The sequence below is a fragment of the Phyllostomus hastatus genome, unplaced genomic scaffold (assembly GCF_019186645.2).
Source record: "Phyllostomus hastatus isolate PE091 unplaced genomic scaffold, TTU_PhHast_1.1 phas_contig_468, whole genome shotgun sequence".
Taxonomy (NCBI): Eukaryota; Metazoa; Chordata; class Mammalia; order Chiroptera; family Phyllostomidae; genus Phyllostomus; species Phyllostomus hastatus.
The window spans coordinates 2,814,704-2,842,347 of record NW_025333884.1 but is presented as its reverse complement, the minus strand read 5'-3'; the positions used below and the strand labels follow the sequence as shown (position 1 = coordinate 2,842,347).

Below are 27,644 nucleotides of genomic sequence, written 5' to 3'. Positions count from 1 at the left end.
GCAACCACCTTCCCATTGGAGGGACTGGAATAGTGAAGCTTCCGACAGCTGTAAATGCTCTGAACTGTGTAAATGGTCAGGACCAAAAGTGGAGAGGATTGGAGCCGCTGTTCAGACCCCGCTAGGGCACCAGGCCACCTCCAGGACCTGGGAGCTTCGCAACACGGACTCCGCATTCTCTCTAACTCCAGCCGTCCAGCGACTCAGAACTACTCGGAACTCCATTTCCCAGAATCCTCTGTGCTCCTTCCCTCGCCCCAGGGACTACACTTCCCAGAAGGCACGCGGTTCGAAGGCCGGAAACTAAGAGCTGCCCGGAGTAGTCTGGGGGAGGATCAAAGGCCGCTAGCGCGGATGGGGGGGGGGGGTCTGCCTACTGCTTGGACTACATTTCCCGGCGGCACCGCGTGTGCGACGCGTGCGCTGTGTCCCGGCGGCAAGCGGAAGATGGCGGTGGCGGCGTCTGCGAAGAGGTGCTGCTGAGGGTGCACGACCCGACGGAGGCCCGAGCTGCGGTAAGCAGGGGGTGGCGTGGGGGCCCGCGGACCAAGAGAGGAGCGGCCGTGCGGCGGCAGGGGCCCTAGCGGAGGGCTAGGGGCCTTTCGAAAAGAAGGAAGCAGTGACGTTTGGGACTCCAGTTTCTTCCCCTGCTCAGGACCCTTCTGTGGTTCCCCAGTGACCTCGGGGCAAAGTTCCAACGTGGCCCCCAAGGGTCATCCGCCCAGTCGGCCTCGGCTCTGCCTCTACTCATGCCTCACTTCGAATAGCTGCACTGGCCTTTCGGTTCCTCAAACTCGCCACGCGCCTTCCGGCCTCCTGAATTTTGCACATGCTGCCCCCTCTGCCCGCAACATCCTTTTACTCATTCTGCTTGGCTAACTCCCATTCATCTTTCGGGTCTCAGCACCAACGTCACTTCCTCTGCGCAGCCCTCCTTTCTTGCCCTCCATCCCAAAATCCGCCTGCTAAACTCTCTCGTAGGTCCCCGTCCCATTCCTTTGTGTCACGTGTGGTCTGATTTGGTTTTGGACCTTTATTTGTTTGAGTGTTTGAATAATCAAATACCGTGAGCTCCACGGGGACAGTGATGGGATGTGTGTGTTGTCACTGCTGTGTTCCCAGCACAGCGCTGGTCACACTGTACACGCCCAGTTAATGTTTGTTGAATGAATGAAAGATACTCCTGGGGTCATTCTGCATGTGAGGGGAGTCGTCATACTCCCAAGTAGGAGTGGGGCAGTGGGTACTCCATGAGGAGTGCACCTGGAAGGAAGGGAAATGATGGTTGTTGGTAATAGCAAAAGACTACAAACACCCCAAATGTTCTTTAATGGGGAGACTGGCAGAAAAAAGCAGATTACAGCCACGTAATAAAATACTATGCAACTGTAAAAAGGAACAAGGAAAATCCCTGTACACTTATGTGGAGAGTTGGCTCCATATATTAAATGAAAGCAAATGAAAAGGAACAGGGCACCCTGGCTGGTGTGGCCCAGGGGGTTGAGGGCCGGCCTGTGACCCAGAAGGTCACTAGTTCCCTTCCCCCATCAGGGCACAGGCAACTGATTGCCTCTCTCTCACATTGATGTTTCTTTCCCTCCCTTCCTCTCTTTCTAAGAATAAATAAAATTAAAAAGAACAGGAAGGGGGTGTTTATTATATACTCCCTTTTTATAAAAGAAAGGGAAATGAGGTGTATACATTTGAAAGATAAAAGGTTAAATAAAAAAGTGGAAGAGGAAGGACACAGGGTAATATTTTGGCAGGTCTGACTGTATTATCGTGAAAAGGGAGGGAAGACCCATCATGAGAAGGTTCATTATGTTCTGATGGGGGATGGCAGTGTGCTGGTCGTTGGGAGCCCGTGCCCCTTGGCTTGCACAGATGGACTGCGGTGGAGAAGCGGTTCCTATCAGAGATTGGGGATGGAGGGGGGCGGGAATAGATGCTTGCAACTGTACTGCTAGGTCTGTATCTTGCAAACTTCAGTCAAGGCACTTTACCTCCCTCACCTTCAAGTGTCCTCAGCTGTAAAGTGGAGATTAAAAATAACTGCCTCAGCCATGGCTGGTGCGGCTTAGTGGATTGAGGGCTGGCCTGTGAACCAAAGGATCGCTGGTTCGATTCCCAGTCAGGGCATGTGCCTGGGTTGTGGGCCAGGTCCCCAGTGATGGGTATACAAGAGGCAGCCGATTGATGTTTCTCTCCCTCTCTTTTGCCCTCCCTCCCCTCCGCCTAAAAATAAATAAATAAATAAATAAATAAATAAAATCTTTTTAAAAAATACCTACCTTGCCCTGGCTGGCATAGCTCAGTGGATTGAGTGTGGGCTGCGAACCAAAGCATCACAGGTCCAATTCCCAGTCAGGATACATGCTTGGGTTGCAGGCCACAGCCCCCAGCAACCGCACATTGATGTTTCTCTCTCTCTCTCTCTTTCTCCCTTCCTTCCCTCTCTAAAAGTAAATAAATAAAATCTTTTTAAAAGTAACAATAAAATTTAAAAAATACCTACTTCGAAGAGTTAGTGTTGTGAGGTTAAAAATAAGTTAACGTGCATTAGAATTGTGACAGCATGTATTAAATGTTCCATTAATAATAGCATTATTTTTCAAACATTTTAGAGCTAAAGGGCAGGGATACTAAACCCAATGATTGAGAAGCCCTTTGCAGTTCACCCACCAGATAATTATTGAACACTTACTAGGTACCAAGCACTGTCTCACAGTAAGGAAATAATAAGTGAGCACTCACCCACACAAGTCTCTGCCCTCACGGAGCTTACAAGTAGGTGGTTTGTTGATGATAATAATGTCATGGAGAAAAGCAAAGCAACACAGATGGGGCAGGAGAGGAAATTGAAATTTGAAATAGGGTGGTCAGGGAAGACCTCACTGCCCAGATGTTTCCGTTGACAGCTGAAGGGACTGGGGAGAGAGGGTTGTGCCAGTATCCGTAGGGGAGGAACAGTCCAGGCAGAAGGGAGGGAGCCACAGAGGTTTTGAGGAAGGGGCATGCTTGGCGTATCCAGGGGACAACAGGAGGCTGGAGCGGCTGGAGCAGACAGTCGTGAGGGAAGTGAAGGCAGAGGTAGAAGGGGCCAGATCATATGAGGTCCAGCAGGCCTTGGTGCAGATGTTGGCTTTCACTCCAGCAAGATGTGGGGGTGACAGGTGGAAGGGAATGTGGGAAGGAGGCTGTTGGCTGGTCGTTCATTCAGCAGGTACCTGTTGAATAACTAGCACACTGTATGTGTTCCTTTTAAAAGATGTTGGCCCTGGCTGGTGTGGCTCAGTGGTTTGAGCACTGGCCTGAAAACCAAACAGTCGCTGGTTCGATTTCTAGTCAGGGCACATGCCTGGATTGCAGGCCAGGTCCCCAGCAAGGGGCGCATGAGAGGCATCCACACATTGATGTTTCTCTCCCTCTCTTTCTCCCTTCCCCTCTCTAAAATAAATAAACAAAATCTTTTTATTAAAAACAAGATTTTATTTATAATTTTTTTTAGAGAGGGAAGGGAGGGAGAAAGAGGGAGAGAGAGAAACATCAATGTGCGGTTGCTGGGGGCCATGGCCTGCAACCCAGGCATGTGCCCTGACTGGGGATTGAACCTGCGATACCTGGTTCGCAGCCTGCGCTCAATCCACTGAGCTACGCCAGCCAGGGCCAATAAAATCTTTTTTTAAAATTGAGTTAAAAAATGCATCATTTATTTTCACCCTCCTCAAATTGTTATTTACAGTTTACACAGTACCTTGAGATCTTTTTATTTTTTAATCCTTACTCAAGGACATTTTTCATTGGCTTGAGAGAGAGAAACATCGATGTGAGAGAGAAGCATTGATTGATTGCCTCCATACATACCTGACTGGGAATCTTACGCATCTGGACTGGGGAATTGAATCCGCAACCTTTTGGTTACGGGATGACATTCCAACCAACTGAGCCACACTGGCCAGGGCACCCTTGGGATCTTTTCCCGTGTGCATAAAAGTAGCAGCTGTATTTTCTCGGCCTTGCTAGGTATGCTAACTCATCTGCTCCCAGGACAGACCTGAAAGATCGACACTGTTACCACCCCACTTCACAGAGGAGGAAACCTATTTCAGTCCTTTTGTGTGTCATGCACAGACTTGACAAAAATGGATGGAATAGCACATTTTCTGTGATACAGGAGACTGTCGGGGACATCTTTTTATGATTAGGGTACACTGAGATCCACCAAAGTGTTGTGTTTTTTTTGTTGTTGTTTTTTTTTTTAATAAAGATTTTTTTTTTTTTTTCAGACAGGGGAAGGGAGGGAGAGAGGGAACATCAATGTGCGGTTGCCTCTCACACGTCCCCTATCAGGGAGGGACCCAGCCTGCAACCCAGGCTTGTGCCCTGACTGGGAATAGAACCAGCAACCCTTTGGTTCACAGGCTGGTGCTCAGTCCACTGAGCCATACCAGCTAGGGTCACCAAAGTGTTTTTTATCGTTTCCTTTCTCTTCCACTTTTTGGTTTATCCTTTCAGGTTTTTGGGTTGTTTTTTTTTTTAAGATTTTATTTATTTATTTTTAGAGAGGGAAGGGGGGGCGGAGAGAGAGAGAGAGAGAGAGAGGGAGAGAGGGAGAGAGGGAGACATCAATGTGCGGTTGCTGGGGGTTCTGGTCTGCAACCCAGGAATGTACCCTGGCTGAGAATCGAACCTGGGACACTTTGGTTCCCAGCCCGCACTCAATCCACTGAGCTATGCCAGCCAGGGCTCAGGTATTTTTTTAAAAAACAATTATATGTAATTCCCTCAGTACACTTTGTATTCCGCTTTGCACGTTTCCACTTAATACATGCTGGAGCCCTCTGTTTATTAGTGTATGGAGATTTTCCTCATTCCTTTTACAGTCGTGCAGTATTTTGCTGTATGGATATATCATAGTTGTTCAGCCAGTCTCCTTAATTGAGACCACTTGGGTTGCTGGTGTTTTTTTGCTGTTAGGAGTAGTTTTGCGGTGATACCCTTGTTTCACAGTTGTGCCAGTGGGACTTTGCGGCAGGTGCCCAAACGTGTCCCCTCCCCACCCTACCCCACATCTGTTTAAATACAACCCCTGAGTATTCCAGAAAATGGCTGAAACATTGTTTTATTTTTAAAGGATTTATTTATTTATTTATTTATTTATTTATTTATTTATTTATTTATTTATTCTTAGAAGGGAAGGAATGAAGAAAGGAGGGGAGAGAACCATCGATCAGTTGCCTCTTTCACGTGTCCTGACCAGGACCAGGCCGCAACACAGGCCTGTGCCCTGACTGGGAATCGAACCAGTGACCTTTTGCTTTGTGCGCGATGCCCAACCAAGTGCACTACCCCAGTCTGGGCAAAATGTACTTTCTTTATGTAGGCCCTTTCGGATGTATTGAGTACTTACTGTGTTCAGGGTTCTGCAGCTGGCGTTCCCCGGGGCCCTGCTTTAGGAAGCTTGCTCTGGTGTCCCGTCCGGAGTGGACAGCCCGGCGGGAGACTGAGACCAGCACGGCGGCTGCTGTGTGTTCAGTCGTTCTGTCCTTCAGCGGACCGCTGCGGTCAGCCTGCTCTGTGCAGAGTGCTGGAGCTGAGGCTTGGTACTGCCTCCGACCTGAGGCCAGTCTCCCCCAGATTACAGCCCACGCGTCCACTTACAGTCTGAGACAGACCCTGGAGCGAGGGGACCCTTCAGAAGACCCAGCGGGGACCAGACAGGCTGGAGGGGAGGGTCGAGCCTTTGTGGATGGCGAGGTAAAGGTCTGGCCCATCTTTTTCTTCTCCAGGGACTACTGGCCAGCAACCATGGCGGGCAGCAGTGGGGACAGTGTCACTCGCCGGAGTGTGGCGTCACAGTTTTTCACGCAAGAGGAGGGGCTGGGCATCGATGTCATGACCACCTCGGAGAGAGTGAGTGTGGGGAGACGGGCTGCGCATGGAGGGGCACGGCCCAGGGCACACCGAGGGGGCTGGGCTGGCGGGCCAGCACCACCACCTGCCTCTCCCCTCCTTCCAGGTGGTGGACCTCTTGAACCAGGCCGCGCTGATCACCAGCGACTCGAAGATCACAGTGCTCAAACAGGTGAGGGGGTGGGGCGTGGGGGACTGGATAAAGAAGACGCTGGTAATAACACTGTGTCCCTGATCTCAGTGCTGCGGATTTGCTGCCATGGTGCCCGGTGCTGTGCAGGCTTGCTCACGTTCAGTCCTCACCAAGGCTCTGTGAGGCGGGGCAGCTTCATCCTCGTTTTATGTGGAAAGAAGCAGAGTCTCAGAGCTTAAACTGTTATCCCGGGGTCACTCTGCTGGGAGCTGGCTAAACTAGGGCTTGGAAACTGGATTCCAAGTCCAAAGCCTGTGCTCTTCATCCTTGCATTTCCTCTCTGCCAGGGTCCTGTCTGGTGGGCAAGGCAGGCAGGTCACGTGAAAGCGAGGACTCGAGTGAGCCGAGCTGGGATGGAGGAGTCCAGGCGGCTTCTGGCCCAGCCTAGGGGTGGGGAGTCAGGGAGGGCTCTCTGGTAGAGGGGACATCTGATAAGGAGAAAAACTGGCCAAGAACGCGAGAGACTTAAGAGGACATGGGAAACTTGCGGGGGCATGGGCAGCGTAGTTGTGGTTCAGAACAGGAGACAGAGTTCAGAGGTTGGGGAGGATCAGGTTGCCTGGTTCAGTTCTGAACTCCAGGTCTGCTACTTGCTCAGCATGTGCTGGCTCCACCTCCGCAGTAGAGCGGGGTGCCGATGGGCTGCCCTCATGGGAGGGGGAAGCGGCGTGTACTGTGAGGACAACCAAACAGCAACACCTTGGGTCACAGGAGCCGGGCCTGTGTGGGCACTGGGCTTCTGTGAGAATGTCTGTGGGAGGTGCTCATTCCAAAGAGCCTGGCAAGTACGAGGACCTCAGGGACCGGTTCTCGCTGTCACGAGTGCCTGTGGCAGTGTGGATGGGGAGTTGAAGCAGGAGGGGGTGGACTGGTGGACGAGCCTCAGGAAGGCAGGGTCCTGCAGCTTGGCCCTCTTCTCTTCAGCCCCGTGTGTCTCAGGCACTCACTGTCCACCAGGATGTGCGCCTGGTAGGATCTTTTTTTTTTTTCTTTTAAAAAATAAAAAGATTTTAATTATTTTTAGAGAGAGAGGAAGGAAAGGAGAAAAAGAGGGAGAGAAACACCAATGTGTGGTTGCCTCTCTCGCACACCCCCTACTGGGGACCTGGGCCACAACCCAGGCATGTGCCTTGACCGGGAATGGAACCAGTGACCCTTTGCTTTGAAGTCTGGTGCTCAATCCACTGAGCCACACCAGCCAGGTGGTAGGATCTTCTTATTGGAGTCTCACAACAACCCTAGGAGTTGGTGTTTAAGATCCACATTCACAGAAGAGACCCAGAGAAGCTGCTTGCAGGCCTTGGTAGGGAGTGGCAGAGCCAGGGTTTGAGCTGAGTGTGTCTGCAGCCTGCTCCTGTCCCCTACACACTTCTGTCTACACTGGTGAGACCCTGGTTTTACCTGTGTGCTCCTCCTCCCATCCCTACTCTCCTTCCAGGTCCAGGAACTGATCATCAACAAAGATCCCACACTGTTGGACAACTTCCTGGATGTGAGTGTCCGATGGGAGAGGGGGCGCAGGGGTGAGCGGGTGGGTCTGGCACAGTCCTGACCCGCCTTCTCCTGACGCTGGCAGGAGATCATCGCCTTCCAAGTGGATAAGTCGATTGAAGTGCGCAAATTTGTCATCGGCTTCATCGAGGAGGCATGGTACGTGGCGGTGCCGGGGGCCCCTGGGAATGCCCCTGCTGTCACTCTTCTTTTTGTTTTATTGAAGCAAAATTCACAGAATGTAAACTATTTCTCAGTGAACAGTTCAGTGGCATTTAACATTCACAATCTAGTTCCAAAACATTTTCATCCCCCCCAAAGGAAACGCTGTGCCCATTCCCTGCTTCTTCCTCTGGCACCCGGCAGCCAGAGTGACCCTGCCAGAGTTACGGCCAACCGGGGCCATCCCGGCTCTCAGACCCTCCCTAGCCCACTGTCGCACTCAGCTCGAGCCCACGCTCCTCGCCTTGCTTTCCCTCCTCCTGGCGGCTCCTGGGACCTCCCCACACGTCCCCTGGCCTCTCTCTCGTTCCTCAGACAGTGCTGCTCTGCTTCATAGCCTCTCTGCTGGCAAGGGCCGCATTTCCTCTGGTCTCCTTCCGGAAGTCCTTCTCCGCCCCCGCACCCACCTGCACTCTGCTCTGGAGTGCGCCCGGGATCCCCTCAGTGCTTCCCCACGCAAACGCCAGCTCCGGGGGGTGGGGTGGGGGGGTGGGCAGGACTTATGTGTGTCGCAGACCATGGTGCCCCAGCTTCCTGCACGGCGCTGGCACGTAGGAGGGGCTGGCCATGTGGTTGTCGAATGAGACCTTAGCCAGAGCAGTGCCCACGTGGAGCACTCACGCTGCCACACGCCGTGTTAGGTCCTGTCCTCTGGTCGCCTGTGAGCTTCACAGCGGCCTTCGGGATGGAGACTGTCGTCCTCCTTTTACAGAAAGGGAAACTGAGGCTCAGAATGTTCAGGCGATTTGCTCAGCCTGAGTCGTTTCTTCATTAAACGTTTACCGGATGCTTTATAATTGGGAGGTAATAAGGTAGCCCTTATTTTGTGAAACCTCTGGTTGTCAGGTGCTGTACCAAATGCTATACCCACTTTGTTATTTGATCCTCAAAAAAAAGCCCCAAAACTGCACTATGCATGAGTTGTTTGGCCCATTTAACCAAAGATGAAATTGTGACTCAGAGGGAGGAAGTGAGTTTCTTGAGGTCCCAGGGTCAGTACGTGGCAGAGCTGGGACTGTAACCCTCGTCTGTAATGCCATTGCCCGACTCTCGGTCTCCACCTGTCCCTGGAAGGACTTGTGGTAAGTTTTCTGAGTTGCAAAATAAAAAAAAAAAAACATCTGTTCAGCTGACACGTGTCACGAGCCCGCTGTGTGCCGGGCGTTTGTGTCTGGCTGTGGGGACGCACCAGGGAGTGAGAACAGATTTTGTTCCCGCTTCCCTGTAACTGACAGTTGAGTTTCATAGTTTTTGACTAATTAGCTTAATGTTCCATTTTAAGTTGGATCATGCTGTGAAAATGATGTCCATATTCTGAGCTCTGGGTGTGGCCTTCTTGAATTTCTTGCCTTCATTGAAGGGTTTTCATTCTTCCAACAAAAAAATGAGACTGCCAGTACTCAGAAGGGGTCCTCTCTCTGAGAGGCCTCGGACTCAGGCCAACAAACTAGTAAACAAAATCCGTGGTTACGTAAAGCAAAGTGTTTTAAAGCAGTAATGGCTCGTGTCGGTCAGACGCTTTCTACAGTGTTGAAGCAGGTCACGTGCATCACTGCAGTTTTCACAATAAGGTGTGAGGTAGGCGCTCTTGCAAATGAGACGGGTTGGTTGCCCAGATTCACACAGTTGTCTGGCACTGTTGCCCCTCACGTGAAGAGCAGGGCCCCAGAGGGCAAGCTGGGGGGTTGCGTGAGCAGCCTGGGCAGAGAGTTCAGGGGCAGTCGTGTCCAGCAGTGCCGGGTTCATTCTCCGCTCCTAGCTGTGCCGGCAAACCAGACCGGTGCACTCCCGGACCTGCCCACCTCCATCCCGGTCTCCTGACACGCCGGCCCTGTTTCCCTTCCCTCCTGGAGCCCAGGTTCCTTTCACCCTCCTGAGGACCACCTTGACCTTGACGTTTTCCCTCCATCTCCCAGCAAGCGAGACATTGAGTTATTGCTGAAACTGATTGCGAACCTCAACATGCTCCTGAGGGACGAGAACGTGAACGTGGTGAAGAGGGCCATCCTCACCATGACCCAGCTCTACAAGGTGGCCCTGCAGGTGAGCATCCCGCCCTGAAACAGCTCATGTGCAGACTCCTCTGTTAGCGTTCAAAACCAGGGTCAGATCGAAGTCTTTATGAGCCAGACTCACTGCTTATCTTCAGAGCAGACAGCAAAGGGGCCCGTGGTCAGAGCCACTGCTGACCCGCACTGGGCCCGTTTATCCGTTTGCTTGGGCATCCAGCAAACACTCCCCAGGTGGCTCCTCTGGGACCGAGCGGGGCCAGTCCTGCCCTGATCGATCGATGAGCCACAGGGACAGTGGCGTGGGGCTGTCATCAGCGACCTCAGGAAAAGAGCTCACTGCCATGCTATCCCTTACACGCACGCAGAGATGATCTTGTTCATTCTGCTCTGCCTCGGGGGGCCCACACTGTGCTCCTTCATCTGGCTCGAGACCTGAGCCTTCATCTCTCCGGGTTGTCCCTGTCTATGAACCTCATGAGGGCAGGACCAGGCTGGTCCTGGTCACCACTGGGTCCTGTTCCCAGTGTCACCGAGCACAGGGCTGGGGACAGAGTCTGAACATAGTAAATGTCTCCCAAGAGAAATTTCATTGTCACTTAGGAACAGGTGGGTGGTGGTGGAGTCGGGGACTGATGTCTTGTCCCCGTGTCTCTCTTTGCCCGCCCTCCCGGCCCGCCCGCAGTGGATGGTGAAGTCGCGCGTCATCAGCGAGCTGCAGGAGGCCTGCTGGGACATGGTGTCTGCCATGGCCGGGGACATCATTCTGATGCTGGACTCGGACAATGATGGTGTGCGCACCCACGCCATCAAGTTTGTGGAGGCCTTCATTGTCACCCTGTCGCCCCGCATGGCTGACTCGGAGGTGCCCCGGCGCCACGAGCAGGACATCAGCCTGGACCGTGTCCCCCGTGACCACCCCTACATCCAGTACAGTGAGTGCCCTGGGAGCTGGTGCCGTTTGTCAGTCACCGCGAGGGCTTCTCCTCCCCCTCCCCCCTTGTGCCTCGGTTTTCAGTCTCTGGAAACAAGACGGTGTAAAACATGGTCATGTCCCTGGACACAAAGCTCAAGCCCCTGCCTCATCACTTACATACCACTTACACGCATTGCGTGAACTTGGGCAGGTTACGTCCCTCTGAACTTCACTTTCGTTTTGTGAAATGGAGGTGATGGTGACTTTCTGGGTTCACAGTGCAGTTCCATGAGGAGGGGAGCATGCAGTAAATGCTGGCTGCTTTTACAGTTTTTCTGGTTGTGAATTATAAACGTGGTGCATGCCCACTCATAAAGTGTCAAGCAAGAAATACAGAGGAAGGGAAAGTCACCCCCACCACCCCGCCTGCTTCTGAAGATGAATGCTGCTGAGAATATTGTTTCCTTCCAGGCATTGCTCTGTGCCAGGACAGACATTTGCCCAAGTATATTCACAGTCTCTACATGCGATGACTTTTTCATGTACAAAAACACAGGACCATGCCCTCTATTTCCAGCTGAGAGGCATTAGAGGCTTGCGTTCAAATCTCTGCCCCGTCACTGGGCAGGCGGCTTCTTCGGTTCCTTCATTGGTGATTGGGTTCATTATCTGCTGCAGGGTGTAGGGCGTTCACGTGGCCAGCAAGGCAGCATTCCATGGCTGCTGGCTGTTTTCACATGCTGATTGACAGACTTTTTCACTCGAGGGCATTATCCTAAACTGGATCTTTCCCTGTGAAAATCATGTTCACATTGCTACACAATGTTCCATAGTATGGTAACGTCACATTCTTAAGATTTTATTTATTTTATTTTTAGAGAGGGGAGGGAGAGAGAGAGAAAGAGAGAGAGGAAGAAAGAGAAACATGTACGGTTGTTGGGGGCCATGGCCTGCAACCCAGGCATGTGCCCTGACTGGGAATCGAACCTGCGACACTTTGGTTTGCAGCCCGCACTCAATCCACTGAGCAACGCCAGCCAGGGCACGTTCTATTTTTTATTCACTGTATCAAGTCATGTGGCATCCAGGGTGTTTTTTCGAAGAAGGATACCCACCGCAGTTGGGGAGGGTTAGCTTCCGGGGACCAGATGGAGGAGAGTGGGTGTACAGAGGACTCGAGGTCCCTCTGTGCGTACAAATGCACAGGCGCGCACTCAGAGTTTACGTCCACGTAGTGGTCCAGTCAGGTTCCGACGGTTGGATACTGGGAATGTTTCTGGTCAATCACTGGTGTAAGCCCATGCTTCGAGCAGCCTCCTCACTGCATTTTTATATCATTAATAGTCTCAGAAGACCCATCAGCACTAAATTTTCTGTTTTTCAGCCAGTCACGTACAAGGTCTCTCTTTTTTTGGCCCCAAAGGCTGCTCTCTCCTGAGTCCTGAGAGAAAGGCTCCTACTAACTCGTCCCCTTCACCCCCTCATTAGATGTGCTGTGGGAGGAGGGCAAGGCAGCCTTGGAGCAGCTCCTCAAGTTCATGGTACACCCCGCCATCTCGTCCATCAACCTGACCACGGCGCTGGGCTCCCTGGCCAACATCGCCCGCCAGAGGCCCATGTTCATGTCTGAGGTGATTCAGGCCTACGAAACCCTGCACGGTAGGTTGGTCCCCCTCCACAGGCCGCCAGTCTGCTCTTTGCTGGGGAAACGCCAGCTGTAGGTAGTAAGCCCCTGAGAGATACGTCAGTAATCTAGTCAGTTGTGGACTCAAAGAAGGGCCCTCTAGGTTAGACAGGAATCTGTCAGGTGTAGGAGACAGAAGCCTGGTTCAGAGCTGGCTTTAGTAGTGAGGAATGTGGGTGCAACAGCATGATGTCTGTGAAGTGCCTAAAAATGTTTCAGCCCCTCCCCCCTCACGCCAGAAAACAGGGAGGACGCATGTGCCAAACTAAGCAAAATGTTGATGGTCCGTGGTGAGTCATTGTGTGTTTTCTCTACTTTTGTGCCCGTGTCAAAGCTGGAAAGGTGAGTCGATGTGTGTGTGCAAGTCACAGATCTCGTCCATCTCTGGGCTCTGGTTTTCTCCATGTCCGACTCCTTCTGTGTCCCCTTCCTTGAGGTAGCAAAGATGGCCCCCACTATCCCTAGGCTTCCATTCTGTTCACTTGGCAACCTCACAGAGAGAGTGTCTCCTTCTCCATCATTCCAGCAGAAGTCCACTGGCTGATGCTCATTGTTTCTGATTGGCCGAGAAGAAATTTCAGGCCTGTCTCTGAACCAATCACAGAAGCTAAGGGATCTTACTGGCCTCAGACTTTGCCCCCTGGGACTGAGAATGGAGCCAGGGTGGTTCCCCCAAAGGAGAATGGGAGTGTTGTTGGCTGAGGAAGGGGGCAAGGACGCTGGGCAGGCAGAGTCACAGGCCTCCTCTTCTGCTCTGGAACAGGGGAGGCCCTCTCATCAAGGTGACTGCTAGGCATTCAAAAGTCATTGTGGGGGCAGGGGCCAGCACTGAACTGCCCTAGCGGTGCAGTGGGGATGTACTGGAGGTGAAGGCGGTGATTATAGTCACCCCCAGGGGAGGCGTACTGGAGTTTCCAGACCAGAGATGGAGGGCGATGAGACTTTGTGTTTAATGAAAGGAAGGGTAAGTTTTGCATTAAGGTGGACTGGTACTGACGGCGGTATCTCAAGGGTTTTAAGCATAAGCTGGTACCGGGGGAGGGCCACCTATTAGACTTGAGAGTGAAGGAACTTTCCTGGGAGACAGGTGTCTGCGGCCACTGCCGGGACACGGGAAGCTCTGTCTGTCCACAGCAGAACGCTCCCGTTTCTTCCCTCAGCCAACTTGCCCCCAACGCTGGCCAAGTCTCAGGTGAGCAGCGTTCGCAAGAACCTCAAGTTGCACCTGTTGAGTGTGCTGAAGCACCCGGCCTCCCTGGAGTTCCAGGCCCAGATCACCACGCTGCTGGTGGACCTGGGCACGCCGCAGGCCGAGATAGCCCGCAACATGCCCAACAGCAAGGACGCCCGCAAGCGGCCCCGGGACGACTCGGACTCCTCTCTCAAGAAGATGAAGCTGGGTGAGCTGGGGCCCAAGGCCGGCCTGGCAGGAGGGGCTGACCGGGGCGGGCCTCGTCGGACATGCTCCGTCACTCAGGTTCAGCAGCAAGCTGCATTTATGTTCACATTATAGCCAACATTGTGTAGATATGATGACATAATAAACTGTCAAATTAGAATTATTAGAGTGTAGAATGTACTTAAAACTAACTGAATTATTTAAATGATACTGAAAGGAGCAAGATAAAAATAGTCTCCCTCTTGCCCCTCTTCCCAAAAGGAACCACTCCCCAAGTATAGCGCTTAGTCTCCTGTGTGTCGATTTCTCCTTCCTTTTATTTCACATGAGTGGATTTCCGTTCTGAAGTCGCTCTCCCATGGGTGTGTTCTCTGTCAGTCGTGTCGCCCTTGCAACCTTCCTGGCTCCAACACTTTTTAGATCACTCATGTGTGTTTGTGCATCATGTATGAACAAATCTTTTCTTTCTTTTTTTTTTTAATTTAAAAAATAAGGGCTTTATTTTGATATAAGGAGTGAGGGAGGGATCTGTTTTTTTCCTCCATAGTCATACAAAACAGTGTTGTATACCTTAATTTGCTAAGTAATCATTTTGGAGCTCTTTCTATATCTGCACATAGAAATGTACTTAATCCTTTTTTTTTTTTTTTTTTTAGATTTTATTTAGTTATTTTAGAGGGGAAGGGAGGGAGAAAAAGGGAAACAACAATGTGTGATTGCCTCTCATGCACCCTCTACTGAGGACCTGGCCCACAACCCAGGTATGTGCCCTGACTGGGAAGCGAACCAGTGATCTTTTGGTTCACAGGCTGGCACTCAGTCCACTGAGCCACACCAGCCAGGGCTTAATTTTCACATTTCTGTAGTCTCCCTAATCAATTCCTCAGCCTTCCTCTGTTTCACAACCTGGACATTGTGAAAAGTCCAGGGCATCTGGTAGGTACAGTGTCCCTCTGTTTGGGTCTGTCTGCTCTCGCCTCCTGAGCACATCAGGTTTGCACTTGGTCAGGAGCCCTGCCGAAGTGATGCCCTGGCCCATGTGTGGCGTCAAGAGGCACAGTGTCAGTTTGTCCCATTTTGGTGATGGGATCTTTGATCCCTTGGTTTCTCTAGTATAAAAGTACCCTTTTTTGCCCTACCTGGTGTGGCTCAGTGGATTGACCACTGGCCTGTGAACAGAAAGGTCGCCGGTTTGATTCCCAGTCAGGGCACATTGAAGGTCCCTGGTAGTGAGTGCATGAGAGGCAACATCTCTCATACATCGATATTTCTCTCCCTCCCTCCCCCTCTTTCTAAAAATAAATAAATAAAATATTTTTACAAAAAAGTTCCCTGTGTATATAATAAGCTGAGGGAGACACTATGTAAAATACCTGTTTCTCTTCAAACTTTGGCCCAGTGGTTTTAGTATCTGCTGATGATTGCTGCCTACATGTTTTATTGCCGTAATAGTTAGTTTTGAAAAGATTTTTTCGTGCATTGATTTGTTGGCATTTTGCTATTAGGAAGAGTTTTTAATTTTTTTCCCTGTCTCCCCACTTTATTATCAGTGTGGATATGTGATTTCTTATTTATTCTCTGGGTTATAATCCATTACTGTTGTCATTCTTTTTTTTTTTTTTAAGATTTTATTTATTTATTTTTAGAGGGGATGAGGGAGAAACAAGGAGAGAAACATTAATGTGTGGTTGCCTCTCACGTGCCTCCCCCCACTGGGGACCTGGCCTGCAACCAGGCGTGTGCCCTGACTGGGAATCGAACCAGTGACCTTTCCGTTTACAGGCCAGCGCTCAATCCACTGAGCTACACCAACCAGGGCGTTTTGTCATTCATCTTGTTCCCCATATTGCCTTAATATTGAGCTTTTGAGTTGCCTGCTGTGTCCCTTTAATGTGGCTCATAAGTTTTTTTGAGCATTTCTTATTTTTGACATAAGATATTCTGGACTCATCTCGTATATATGTTCCTTACCCCAACCTTGGATTCCACCATTTCTCTAAGGAGCCCTGGTTTCTTGTAAGCAGCGGGTAGTTTCAGATATCAAGTCTGAACACTGAATGTGCCCATTGCCACTGGGTGCATTTAAGTTCTTAACGGCTATTGCCAAAATTTTCCCCGGAAGACTGCACCAGGGCTCACACACTCCACTCTCACCAGCCCTGGACATTCTGTAAGCGCTCTGGGCACATACCGTGTTGGAGGCGTGTTTGCTCTCGTGCATGTGTCGGAGTCGGGCCCCACACCATTTCACGTGTGTCAGCCATGTGCATGTCTGTGAGGTGCCCCTTCTGTTGGGCTGTCCACTCTTCCATAACGGAACTGCATATGCCCCTGGTTAACGCAGTGCTGCAAACTTTTTATAGAGACTTCATAACATTTCATCTTGTGTTTGCCATGAATTAAATCGTCACCCAAGTGAACGTTTCACCTTCTCCATTTTTATAACTACAGCTTCAAGGAACATGATTGTTCATAAAAGCTTCTTCACTAAGGTTCAGACACTTGGCTTTTTTCCCCTTGAGCTATGGCCGCTGCGCTTGCATTCCGCCGGCCTGCTCGGGCTGATGGAGACCGCGTCCCACCCTCTGTGCAGTCGGCGCCGCAGCGAGTCCTCCGCACACTGCACCTTAGGTGCAGCCATGAGTTGGTAGAGCAGGTACTAGAAGTGGAATTGCTCTGTTGAAGAAGTGTGCACATTTAAAATTCTGACCTGCTAGGCCCTGGCTGGTGTGGCTCAGTGGATTGAGTGTGGGACTGCAAACCAGAGGGTCGACGGTTCAATTCCCAGTCAGGGCACATGCCTGGGTTTCAGGCCAGGACCCCCCACCCCCGGTAGGGGGCGCACGAGAAACAACCACATATTGATGTTTCTCTCCCTCTCTCCCTCCCTTCCCCTCTCTAAAAATAAATAAATAAAATCTTTTAAAAATATAAAATTTGGACCTTCTAGCAAACTGCCCTTCCAAAGGGCTGTACCAGTTTACATTTCTCTCACCCCACACCCCTACTAACATCCAGGACTCCGAGCCTTTTTCGTTTTTGTCGATCACAGAGGCAAAATGCTCTGATTAGGTTGCTCCTACATTTCCATGGACCTTGTGGAGTTGAGCGCTGTTTCAAAGATAGCGGCTTTTAAACAGTTAAAGTCCTGGAAATTGTTAGCTAACCTTTCCATCTCCTTGGAGGTTGGCGTGATCGGTCGGACCGCTGTGGCTTACTCCCACTTCCCAGCTGAGGACTGAGGCCCAGAAAGAGGCAGGTGGTCCCCAGGGGCATGTGGCTCTTTGTGGGCAAAGCCAGACGTACAGCCCGGTCTCCATCCACTGCACCGCTCCTGTTGGCTGCGGCTGCCATGGGCGGGCCGCTGGGCCCCTATGAGGAGGGAGGACCTGCTGCCTCTCTGGGGCCAGCATCTCGTCTCCTTCCCTCTCCCAGAGCCCAACCTGGGGGAAGATGATGAGGACAAGGACTTGGAGCCAGGCCCATCGGGGACCTCGAAGGCCTCTGCCCAGATCTCAGGCCAGTCGGACACGGACATCACAGCCGAGTTCCTGCAGCCTCTGCTGACGCCTGACAACGTGGCCAATCTGGTGAGCAGGGCTGGGGCCCGTCCCCGCGGGGCCGGGAGGAAGGGTCGTCGCCCCTCGCCTGTCTCCGCTCCACGCTCTTCACCTCTGCTGGTCACCCCAGGCCTGAAGCTTCTCTCTGCTCTCATTGGAGAAGGTGTGGGCCTCGGGGCCGGCTACCCTCGGCTGGACCTGTCCGATTTTTACTCCGGCAGGGGGTCACTTGTCAGTACCCCTTACAGTCCCGCTTTAGGTGATCCGAGTTTCCACCCAAACCCTCTCACTCTCCGCTGTCCTTTGAAGGGGGTGGGAGCCCACGGCCTGTGTGCTGAGTGGTGTGGGGTTAGCACTAGGGGGTGGGGGGGCGGGATGGCCCACATTTTCCTCGGATTCTCGGAGATACCTGCTCCGCAGAGAGAGCTGCTGGTTTGGGTTGGTTGGGGTGGGCAGGTCTCACGTCAGTCCCCCAACTGCAGCAGCACCCGGACCTTTCTCTTGGGCGCTTTGCCACACTGGACAGCGGTCACCCTCGGCCTGGAGGACGCCCAGGCCTTGGTTGTTGCGTGAATGGAGTGGAACGTCTTTCGGGAGGGCGCTGAGGAGGAGCTCTCTGTCCAGCTCAGCGCGCTCTGCTGAGCCCCGGGCCTGGTACGCAGCCGCCTCCTGCGTCTTTCTCTCCTGGATGTCCTGCAGGCGCCTCACACTCCACACACCATCACCAAACTCATGAAATCTCTCTCTACAATCTGCTGAGGCCCGTGGCCCCTCCTGAGTGTTTGGCACACCGGCCTCCTAGTTTCCAAGCCAGAAACCTGGGCATTAAGCTCTTTGACGTGGCCCCAGTCCTCCCCCCTTTTCCTTCCGCAATGTGCACCACACGGCATCTCGCCTCCTTTTCCCTTGGCCTTCCCCAGGGCTCTGAGCCCCAGGAGAGCAGGCCCGGGTCTGTCTGAGTCACTGCCACGTCCCCCGTGGGCTGGGCTTGGAGCCTCACTCGGTGAGTAAGGAGGGGCCACTCTTCCCGGGCATCCTGCAGGTCCTCATCAGCATGGTGTACCTGCCGGAGACCATGCCTGCCTCCTTCCAAGCTATCTACACCCCGGTGGAGTCCGCGGGCACCGAAGCCCAGATCAAGCACCTGGCCCGGCTCATGGCCACACAGATGACGGCCGCGGGACTGGGGCCCGGTGAGTGTCACAAGGAGCTAACCCAGACTCATGGCTGGCGCGGTGCCTGCTGGTCTCCTTCCTGGAAGAGCCCCTCCTCGTGCTGGTGCAGATGAAGATCCTGTGAGATGCGACCCCATAATCACAGACCCCATAGTAGGTCTTTTGAGCACTCAGTACTTCAGGCCCTGGGCTTTGAGATCCAACAGCCCTAGCTTTGAGGTCTGCGTTGGACAAGACTGTCCCAGCCAGTCCATAGCTGTGTGACTTTGGCCAAGGTTCTTAACCTCTCTGAGCCTCAGGTGTTTCCCTATTTCAGCGGTGCTACTGAGGGGCAAACTTTGTGCTGGGAAACACACAACCCTTAGTGCACACCGTGGTGAGCACACCAGTGTGACCACTGCCCAGAGGAAGGGAAAGTGAGGAGAGAGACATCTCTACTGCCCTGCAAGGCTCCATCCGCCCCCTTCTGGTCCGCACTCACACGTCCTGCCTGCAGAGGTCATGGCTGTTCTGATCTCTGTCTCTGTAGACTGGGTCCTTTCCAGTCCTGAACTTCACAGAAATGGGGTCGTGGAGAGTCTGGCTTCATCTGCTCGGCAGAGGTTTCTGAGTTTCCTCCCTGTGGTCCTGGGAACCAGTAGTTGATCTCTTCTCGCTCAGCGGGACTGATTCCCTTAGGCGACCAGGCCGCTGTCTGTGTATCTGCCCCCTGCGGACAGACCTGCGGGGGTTTCCGGTCCTGGGCCGTGGTGAACAAGCCACAGAGAGCACTGGTGTGTGTGTGTTCTTTTTTTTTTTTTTTTCAATTTTTTAAAATATATTTTATTGATTATGCTATTACAATTGTCCCATTTTCCCCCCTTCACTCCCCTCCACCCTGTACACCCTCTCCCACCCATATCCCCCCCTTTAGTCATGTCCGTGTGTCGTACTCATAAGTTCTTTCCCATACTATTCTTACCCTCCCCCTATCTATTTTCAACCTACCATCTATGCTACTTATTCTCTGTACCTTTTCCCCCTCTCTCCTCCTCCCACTCCCCTGTTGCTAACCCTTCATGTGATCTCCATTTCTGTGGTTCTGTTCCTATTCTAGTTGTTTGCTTAGTTTCTTTTGGTTTTGCTTTAGGTGTTGTTGTTAATAATTGTGAGTTTGCAGTCCTTTTACTATACATGTTTTTTTCTTTATCCTCTTTTCTTAGATAAGTCCCTTTAACATTTCATAAAATAAGGGCTTGGTGATGATGAACTCCTTTAACTTGACCTTATCTGAGAAGCACTTTATCTGCCTTTCCATTCTAAATGAAAGCTTTGCTGGATAGAGTAATCTGGGATATAGGTCCTTGTCTTTCATGACTTGGAATATTTCTTTCCAGCCCCTTCTTGCCTGTAAAGTCTCTTGAGAAATCAGCTGACAGTCTGATGGGAACTCCTTTGTAGGTGACTGTCCCCTTATCTCTTGCTGCTTCTAGGATTCTCTCCTTCATTTTTACCTTGGTTAATGTAGTTATGATGTGCCTTGGTGTGTTTCTTCTTGGGTCTAACTTCTTTGGGGCTCTCTGAGCTTCCTGGATTTCCTGGAAGTCTATTTCCTTTGCCAGAATGGGGAAGTTCTCCTTTAGTATTTGTTCCAATAGGTGTTCAATCTGTTGCTTTTCCTCTTCCCCTTCTGGTACCCCTGTAATTCGGATGTTGGAACGTTTAAAGATGTCCTGGAGGTTCCTAAGCTTCTCCTTGTTTTTTTTGAATTCTTATTTCTCCATTCTTTCCTGATTGGTTGTTTTTTTCTTCCTTCTGGTCCACTCTATTGTTTTGAGTCCCAGTTTTCTTCCCATCACTATTGGTTCTCTTTGCATCTTCCTTCATCTCTTTTAAGGTAATCTGCATTTTATCATCTAATTTGTGCCCAAAATCAACCAATTCTGTGAGCTTCCTGATCACCAGTGTTTTGAACTGTGCATGTGATAGACTGGCTAGCTCTTGGTTGCTCAAAAGGATGAGTCCTGGGGCATTGATCTGTTCTTCTGTTTGCAACATGTCTCTTTCCCTCTCCCTCCCCGCCTCCCCGTCCCCCTCCCCCTCCCCTCCCCCCTCCCCCTCTCCCTCTCTTTGTTTTTATTGGTCTGGTCGCTCCTGTTACAGTGAGGGGCGGAGCCTTAGGTGTTCACCGGGGCTGGGCACCCTGGTCGCTAGATTGTGACGTTGTATGTGGGGGCGGGGGCAGGAGGGAACAATGGCAGTAGCTCTGTTCTCCTGGGATCTCAGTCCCTTCTCTGGGATCCTGGGTTGCGAGTTCTGCCCTGGTCCATGGTCGCTGCCTCACTGGGTCTGCCAGCTGCCGCTTGCGTACTCGGGGTCCACCCGCTGAGATCTTACACGCTCCCGGTTGCCTTATGCGCCCAATTCATCCTGTCCTCCCCGCGCCGAGACCTGCACCGGGCTGCTCGTCTCCGCCCCTCCTACCGGTCTGGATGAACGGGTCTACTTCAACTTCTTGGCTGTTCGACTTCCTTTCAGATAAATTCTCTGTCAGTTCTGGGTGTTATTCTGCCTCTAAATTGTTGTTGTTCTAATCTTGGTTGTGCGTGGAGTTACGGTGTGTCCACCTGTGCCTCCATCTTGCCGGAAGTCCCGCGTGTATGTTCTGATGCAGACGTGCCCTCATTCATCTCCAGTCCGTGCCAGCACTGGGGTTGTCAGGTCACGTGTTAGGGTGTGTCTGCTGCCGTGGATGCCGCTCAGCAGCGTCCAGAGTGGCCACGCGGTGAGATGCCCCCTCTGGCAGCGAGGGGTATTTCCGGCTGGAGCCCCGGTGGTTGCCTCGCATGGTGATGAGAGGCCCATTCGTGCAAGGAACATGTTTTGCAGGGTTAGATGAGTTGTGTGTGTACGAGGCTTAGAGGAGCACCTGGACGCAGCAGGTTCCTGGGTGGGCGTGGGGGGGGCCGGGTCAGATGTGCTGGAGCCCATTGCTGCCCCCTCAGGTGTGGAGCAGACCAAGCAGTCCAAGGAGGAGCCCAAGGAGGAGAAGGTGGCGAAGCCCGAGAGCGTCCTGATCAAGCGACGGCTGTCAGCGCAGGGCCAGGCCATCTCGGTGGTGGGCTCCCTGAGCGCCATGTCCACGCTGGAGGAGGAGGCGCCCCAGGCCAAGAGACGGCCTGAGCCCATCATCCCTGTCACGCAGCCCCGGTGAGTCCGCCTGCGGGTGCTGGTATGAGACGGGGGCCGAGTGTGGTGCGTGTGTGTGAGCGTGTGTGTGCGTGAGCACAAAGACAGAGGTGGGTCTGGACGAGGTTCCTCCTGACTCCAGAGTCAGCACTGTAACCACCGAGCCTTAGTTGTTTCTTTTACATAAAAACCTCCCTTAATGTGTACAATTGGGATGACAGTGTCTGCTTCTCAGGGTCAACAGAGAATGAAATTGAGTTCGGTCTCAGTTAGGTGATTAACTCTCGGGGTTGAGAGAGACCGTGGTCCCCATCGTGCTGTAAGTGCCGCTGGTCGTGACTGTTAAGGTTACCACCTGCCTCCCAGACCCAGATCCGGCCGTCCCTGCCCCCAGTCCCCTTCGGGCTTGCTCCCGGGGCTCCGCCCCGTCTGCTGCCCCCAGGCCCTCTGCCCCCTCGTGCTGTCCCTTGGACAGCCGGCAGGTCTCCCTCCCGGAAGGCATTTGCCCTTCCTCTGCTCTCTGCGGGGATTTGTGCGTCTCATCCCCTCTCTCCATTCAGTTCCGTGCTCCCTGGGTGCCGCCTCGCAGCCGCTCCTCTGAGACACCCTTGACAAAAAAACGAGACGGTGTCCCCTTCCTGCACATCACCCTGTGCTCTGTCGTGGCTCAGGGCCACAGGGATTCGAGCAGTAGCATGGGGGTCTCTGTACGGCCTGGAGAGTCACCAGGTGGGCGAGAGCTCCAGAGAGCATGTTCCGAGTGTCTCTCCTTGTCCATCTCTCCCACCTAGGCTGGCGGGTGCCGGCGGGCGCAAGAAAATCTTCCGTCTGAGCGATGTCCTGAAGCCCCTGACGGACGCGCAGGTGGAGGCCATGAAGCTGGGCGCTGTGAAGCGGATCCTGCGGGCGGAGAAGGCTGTGGCCTGCAGCGGGGCGGCCCAGGTGCGCCCGTCCCCCGAGTCCACCCTCCCATCCCTCTCCCCAGAGCCTACCTCACGGCAAAGAGACGTGGCTCCAGTTCCCGGCTTGGCCACTCTCCGGCCACGGGGCCTCGGGCCAGCCGCTTCTCCCAGCCTCACTGTGTCTGGCGGAAGGCAGAGGCGACGGCAGCAGTCCCACGCCGGCGGTGCGGGGAGGAGACGCGAGTGCCCTCACCCAGCACGGCTGGCTGCAGGCGAGCCTGCCACAGCACGAGGGCCACCGGCGTCTGCCTCGCGGGTCCACGTTCCTCTCACTCTTACCCTTTGTCGATTCAGACGCACCTGGCTTAAGTCCCGATTCTGCCACCTGCTGGCATTGTAACCTCAGTCGAGTGACTTTTTTTCATTGTTTGAAGTTTGTTTTTAATTAACCACATAGTATGTGAACGTGCTCTGTTGAAAACCTATTTCCAGGCTACAGAGGTATCTGTATCCCATTCACCTCCTTAGAGATGACCAATATACAAAGTAGGGAGCCCTTCAGGATCTTTCTCCGTGTGTATGAGTACTGCTCCTGGAAACGCATCGTTTTATTGTGATGATTGCTTTTTTCCCCTTTTTTTCTTTTTTTTTCATTTTTCTCCCCCACAAACGGGACATGCTGGGCATAAGGTCCTTCAGCTTGCCTTCCTCACTTAACACTGGGTCTGCCCTGGGGTCCTCTGGGCCCGGGCAGGAGGAGTTTCACGGCACGCTCACGGAGGGCCCAGGGCTGCCCACCCCGTGCTGACCTGCGCCCGCTCCCCCAGCAGGCACGCGTCAAGATCCTGGCCAGCCTGGTGACACAGTTTGACTCGGGCCTGAAGGCCGAGGTCCTGGCCTTCATCCTGGAGGATGTGCGGGCCCGCCTGGACCTGGCCTTCGCCTGGCTCTACCAGGAGTACAACGCCTACCTGGCGGCCGGGGCCTCGGGCACCCTGGACAAGTACGAGGACTGCCTCATCCGCCTGCTCTCTGGCCTGCAGGAGAAGCCCGACCAGAAGGATGGGTGAGGGGATGGCCCTGCCCCTGAGAGTCTCCCTCCTGCGGGTGTCCTGCCTTTCCTCCCTGGTCCCCGACCGCCCCCCCACTTATCACCACCCGTCAGCCTTTGTGGGCCCCTCCTGTGTTGCCCCTCCACCCCCACTGGCTGGAGGCCCGGACAGAGCAGCCCAGCGTGGGCCGGGGGTCACCACCCGGGGCCCGAGCTGCTCCGCTGTGTGCTCTCTGACTGCCTGGGCCCCCACCCCCTGGGCCTCCGTCCTCTCGTCTACAAACGACAGTGCCTGCCTCCCAGGTGTGTCATGGGCGTCGACTGCTCTCCCCCATCTCTCGCCTGAGCGGGTTCTGTACCTTCCTCTCCATTCCCAGCCTCCAGGTGCTCTGTGTGTTCTCCACACTGCAGCCCGCTGATGGGTTCTAGTGTGAATGCTGTCTGGTTGCTTCCCCTCGAAACACCCTCCTTGCTTTTCCCTTGCTCTTGGGATCAACTGCAGGCTCCTTCCCATGCCCTGAGACCCTCTGGTGTCCAGTCCCTACCTCGTTAACCTCCTTTTTTCCCTCTTTGGTCCTTGTTGCCCCCAAACTTTAAATGACCACACTGGCTTTCTGTCTTCTGTTCCTTGAACGTGTCAAGGTCAGGGCCTGGTACTTACTGTTCTCTCTGTACCTGGGATCACCCCCCCAGCCCCCCCCGCTGCATGGCTGGCCCCCCACCCACCAGCACTGACTCCGACGGCTGCCACATGTGAAACAGCACCCACCCCATCCTTCCGTCCCTTTGTGTGTGAAATGAGCAGAGATGGGAGTCCCCCTTGACAAAGGGTAGAAGCTGGTAAAGTCTCTGCCCAGGTCACCCAGCTGGCCCTGTTTGGCCGCTGCTCTTTTCCCCACCAAGCTCTGTAACTGGGCTTGAGCGAGCTGGCCGTCCAGCAGAACTGGGGGCCGGCGTCCTCTCTGCAGCCAGCCCCTGTCCCTCTGTCCGGCAGGATCTTCACTAAGGTGGTGTTGGAGGCGCCACTCATCACGGAGAGCGCCCTGGAGGTGATTCGCAAGTACTGCGAGGACGAGGTGAGGCCGGTGCCCAGCGTCAAGGGGCCCGCGGCAGGGGCTGAGGGGCACACAGCCTGGACCTTGTGGGAGGGGCTCTGGGGGGCACCGTGCCCGACCTGAGCGAGGCGAGGGAGCCACCCCAAAGGCTCGCTCCGACACCTCGAGCTCCAGCACCCTCTCCTGCCGCAGAGTCGCACCTACCTGGGCATGTCCACTCTCCGAGACCTCATCTTCAAGCGCCCGTCCCGCCAGTTCCAGTACCTGCATGTCCTGCTGGACCTCAGCTCCCACGAGAAGGACAAGGTGACCCCCCCGCCCTCATGCCCGGCCGCACACAGCCCTTCCGCTATCCCGAATAGCCAGCCTGGCCTCTGCCACGCTCCCCGGAAGTTGCCCTTCTGGCTGCAGCAGTTTTGGGGTGGTGTTTGTTTTTCCACGTACGATGTCACGAAGCTGCTTAGGCTGTACACATGTGTACGCGCTCCCCCAGCCAGGAAGGGCAGTACCGCTCTCGCTCTATCCCACCCGTGCCAGTGGGCCCTCCTAAAGGCCGGCACTGGCAGGGCGGGGGCGCTGAGCAGGGGAGGAGCGGAGCGAGCTGTCAGCAGGCAGCGAGGACGTGCAGGCGAGGCAGCGTGCACGGCTGGGAGCCCTGGCCCGTGTGATGGGGTGGGTGGCAAATGGTGCCGGAGGGCTTCTGGAGGAGGGGGTGTGTGAGCCAAGGCCTGGAATATGAGTGGGTGCGGGTGCTCCGGGTGGAGCAGGCCCTACACCCGTCCCTGCTGCAGCCCCTCGCCCACTCCTTTCCTGGTGGTGGTGGCCGTTCATGCAGCAGACTCTCCCGCACACTGCGGCTCCTCCCTGTGGTGCTGCTGGGGACACAGCGGTGTCCTAGACCAGCCCGTCTGGCCTTGTGACTCCCCGCAGGGCACGTCTGAGTGAGACAGGACACAGCCAGTGGCAGGCAGCCCCAGCAGTGGGAGCCTCCGGGCCGAGTCTCAAGGCCAGGGAGACGACCGTGGCTTTGGAGGAACTGAGGAAAGCTCGGTCTGGTTGGGGCGCAGCAAGCGGGGCAAGAAGTGATGTGAGGTGGCTCGGCCCCTGAGTGGCTGACAGGCCTTGGGCACAAGTGCCGCAGCTGGGCCTGGCCTCTCTCAGGCTGGGCTTGTCCCCACGGTGCTGCTGAGTGCGGGGCGGCCGCCTCCCGCCCCAGCGTCCCGCCATCGCTCTCCTCAGGTGCGCTCGCAGGCCCTGCTGTTCATCAAGCGCATGTATGAGAAGGAGCAGCTGCGCGAGTACGTGGAGAAGTTTGCCCTGAACTACCTGCAGCTGCTGGTCCACCCCAACCCGCCGTCCGTGCTGTTTGGGGCCGACAAGGACACAGGTGTGGTGCAGATTCGTCAGAGGCGTGTTGAGCACGTGCCCTGTCCTAGGCTCTGGGCTGGGTCCTGGGCACAGAGCTGGTCAAAGCCAGCCTGCTAGGGGAAGCCCATGGCCAGATGGTAATAACCAGAAGCAGCAGGCCTGGGGCAGTGACACTAAGGGGCTTCGAGAGCCCCGAGGGTGCCTGGCCCAGCCCCAGGAGTCAGGGAGCAGGTCCTGGAGGAGGGGACAGCGCTGAGCTGGAGGACAAGGAGAGCTCGCCAGTGATGGGGCTCTGGGAGGGGCCGGCAGGGTCGCTGCGGGCCTCTTCCCCCACAATTGCAGCCAGGGAGAGCCAGGCCCCAAGAAACAGGCCGTGCAGTCGGAAGGTCCGGGCTGTGGAGGGGAGCACAGGGCCTCCCGGGAGCACGGGCGCCCAGGCACGGCTGGGATGTGGGGGGCTTCCAGGAGGGGCCCTGGCCTCGGGAGGCCGGGGGACGAGGTGGTGGGGAAGAAAGAGCCGGGTGGCGGCCTTCCGAGCACTGGAGCAGCACGAGCAGAGGCTCCGACGTGGGGGTCTGTCAGAAGTGGAGTGTGGCCTGAGCAGGGGTCAGGGGCAGGGGTCACAACCCCAGGGCCTGGCAGGTAGAACAAGTTGAGGAGCCAGCCCGGAGTTGTTCCCGAGGGCTCAGGGCGGTGACAGGGCTCTGAGCGGGACAGGGGCCGGGTCAGAGCTGCACAGAGCCCTGGCTGCCCTGTGCCCGCAGGCAGAGGGGACCCCGTGGGAGTTCCCTACAGACTGAAAGAGCAGTGCTGGCCCCACCCCATTTCCCTGGTGACTGGCTTCCTGCCTGTGGCTTCCAGGCCCGGCTCCCTTCTGTGCCCGGCCCCCGAGAAGGGACAGGCACCAGGGGTGGGAAGCGGTTGGGAGGGGCGTGGAGCCAGCCTGACCCCGTCCCCTGCCCTGTCAGAGGTGGCCGCGCCCTGGACTGACGAGACGGTGAAGCAGTGTCTGTACCTCTACCTGGCCCTCCTGCCTCAGAACCACAAGCTGATCCACGAGCTGGCAGCCGTGTACACTGAGGCCATCGCTGACATCAAGCGGACGGTGCTGAGGGTCATCGAACAGCCGGTGAGGCCCCTGAGCTCACCGGGCCCTGCCCGCCGTGGGCAGGGCTGAGCCCCAACTCCAGCCCCTCCCCTGGCATCCAGCCTCGGCCGAGCTAAGCCCTGAGGCCGACTCTGTTCCCACGCTGAGCTGCTCTGTAGTCTGTGGGTCACCCACACGGCCACAAGCTGCTGAGAAGACAGCAGGGTGCCCTGCGGTCAAGAGAGTGGCGCTGGACAGACCTGGGCACACGCTCTGCCTCTCCCTTTCTCATGGCAAACCTGCACCCCTTCCGTGAAAGTGTCCCCTGAGCTTGCAGTCGGGGCTCCTTGTAAGCATCTGTCACTGGCTCTGTCGGGAGCTGCCCCCCCCGCCCCCCGCCTCTGCTGCCACAGGGCCACCCGCCCGGGAAGCCACTCAGCTGTGGACTAGA

The 27,644-nt window shown here is 54.6% G+C and overlaps 1 protein-coding gene across 2 annotated transcripts in view; it reads left to right on the top strand.

The window, feature by feature from the left end:
* The first annotated feature begins 415 nt into the window (after positions 1-415).
* SYMPK (symplekin scaffold protein) overlaps positions 416-27,644 on the top strand; it is a 36,293-nt gene continuing 9,064 nt past the window's right edge. The window contains exons 1-18 of one of the 2 annotated variants that reach the window (XM_045845117.1): positions 416-515; positions 5,790-5,913; positions 6,020-6,085; positions 7,545-7,598; positions 7,683-7,756; positions 9,736-9,862; positions 10,514-10,763; positions 12,233-12,403; positions 13,589-13,828; positions 17,263-17,417; positions 18,430-18,580; positions 21,547-21,751; positions 22,522-22,672; positions 23,463-23,698; positions 24,678-24,759; positions 24,931-25,044; positions 25,978-26,125; positions 27,075-27,235. In XM_045845117.1, coding sequence (XP_045701073.1) covers positions 5,809-5,913; positions 6,020-6,085; positions 7,545-7,598; positions 7,683-7,756; positions 9,736-9,862; positions 10,514-10,763; positions 12,233-12,403; positions 13,589-13,828; positions 17,263-17,417; positions 18,430-18,580; positions 21,547-21,751; positions 22,522-22,672; positions 23,463-23,698; positions 24,678-24,759; positions 24,931-25,044; positions 25,978-26,125; positions 27,075-27,235 — 2,490 coding nt within the window. In that variant the 5' untranslated portion in view covers positions 416-515; positions 5,790-5,808. Of the gene's footprint in view, positions 516-5,789; positions 5,914-6,019; positions 6,086-7,544; positions 7,599-7,682; positions 7,757-9,735; positions 9,863-10,513; positions 10,764-12,232; positions 12,404-13,588; positions 13,829-17,262; positions 17,418-18,429; positions 18,581-21,546; positions 21,752-22,521; positions 22,673-23,459; positions 23,699-24,677; positions 24,760-24,930; positions 25,045-25,977; positions 26,126-27,074; positions 27,236-27,644 lie in introns of both variants that reach the window. The other variant, XM_045845115.1, reaches the window with a different exon arrangement.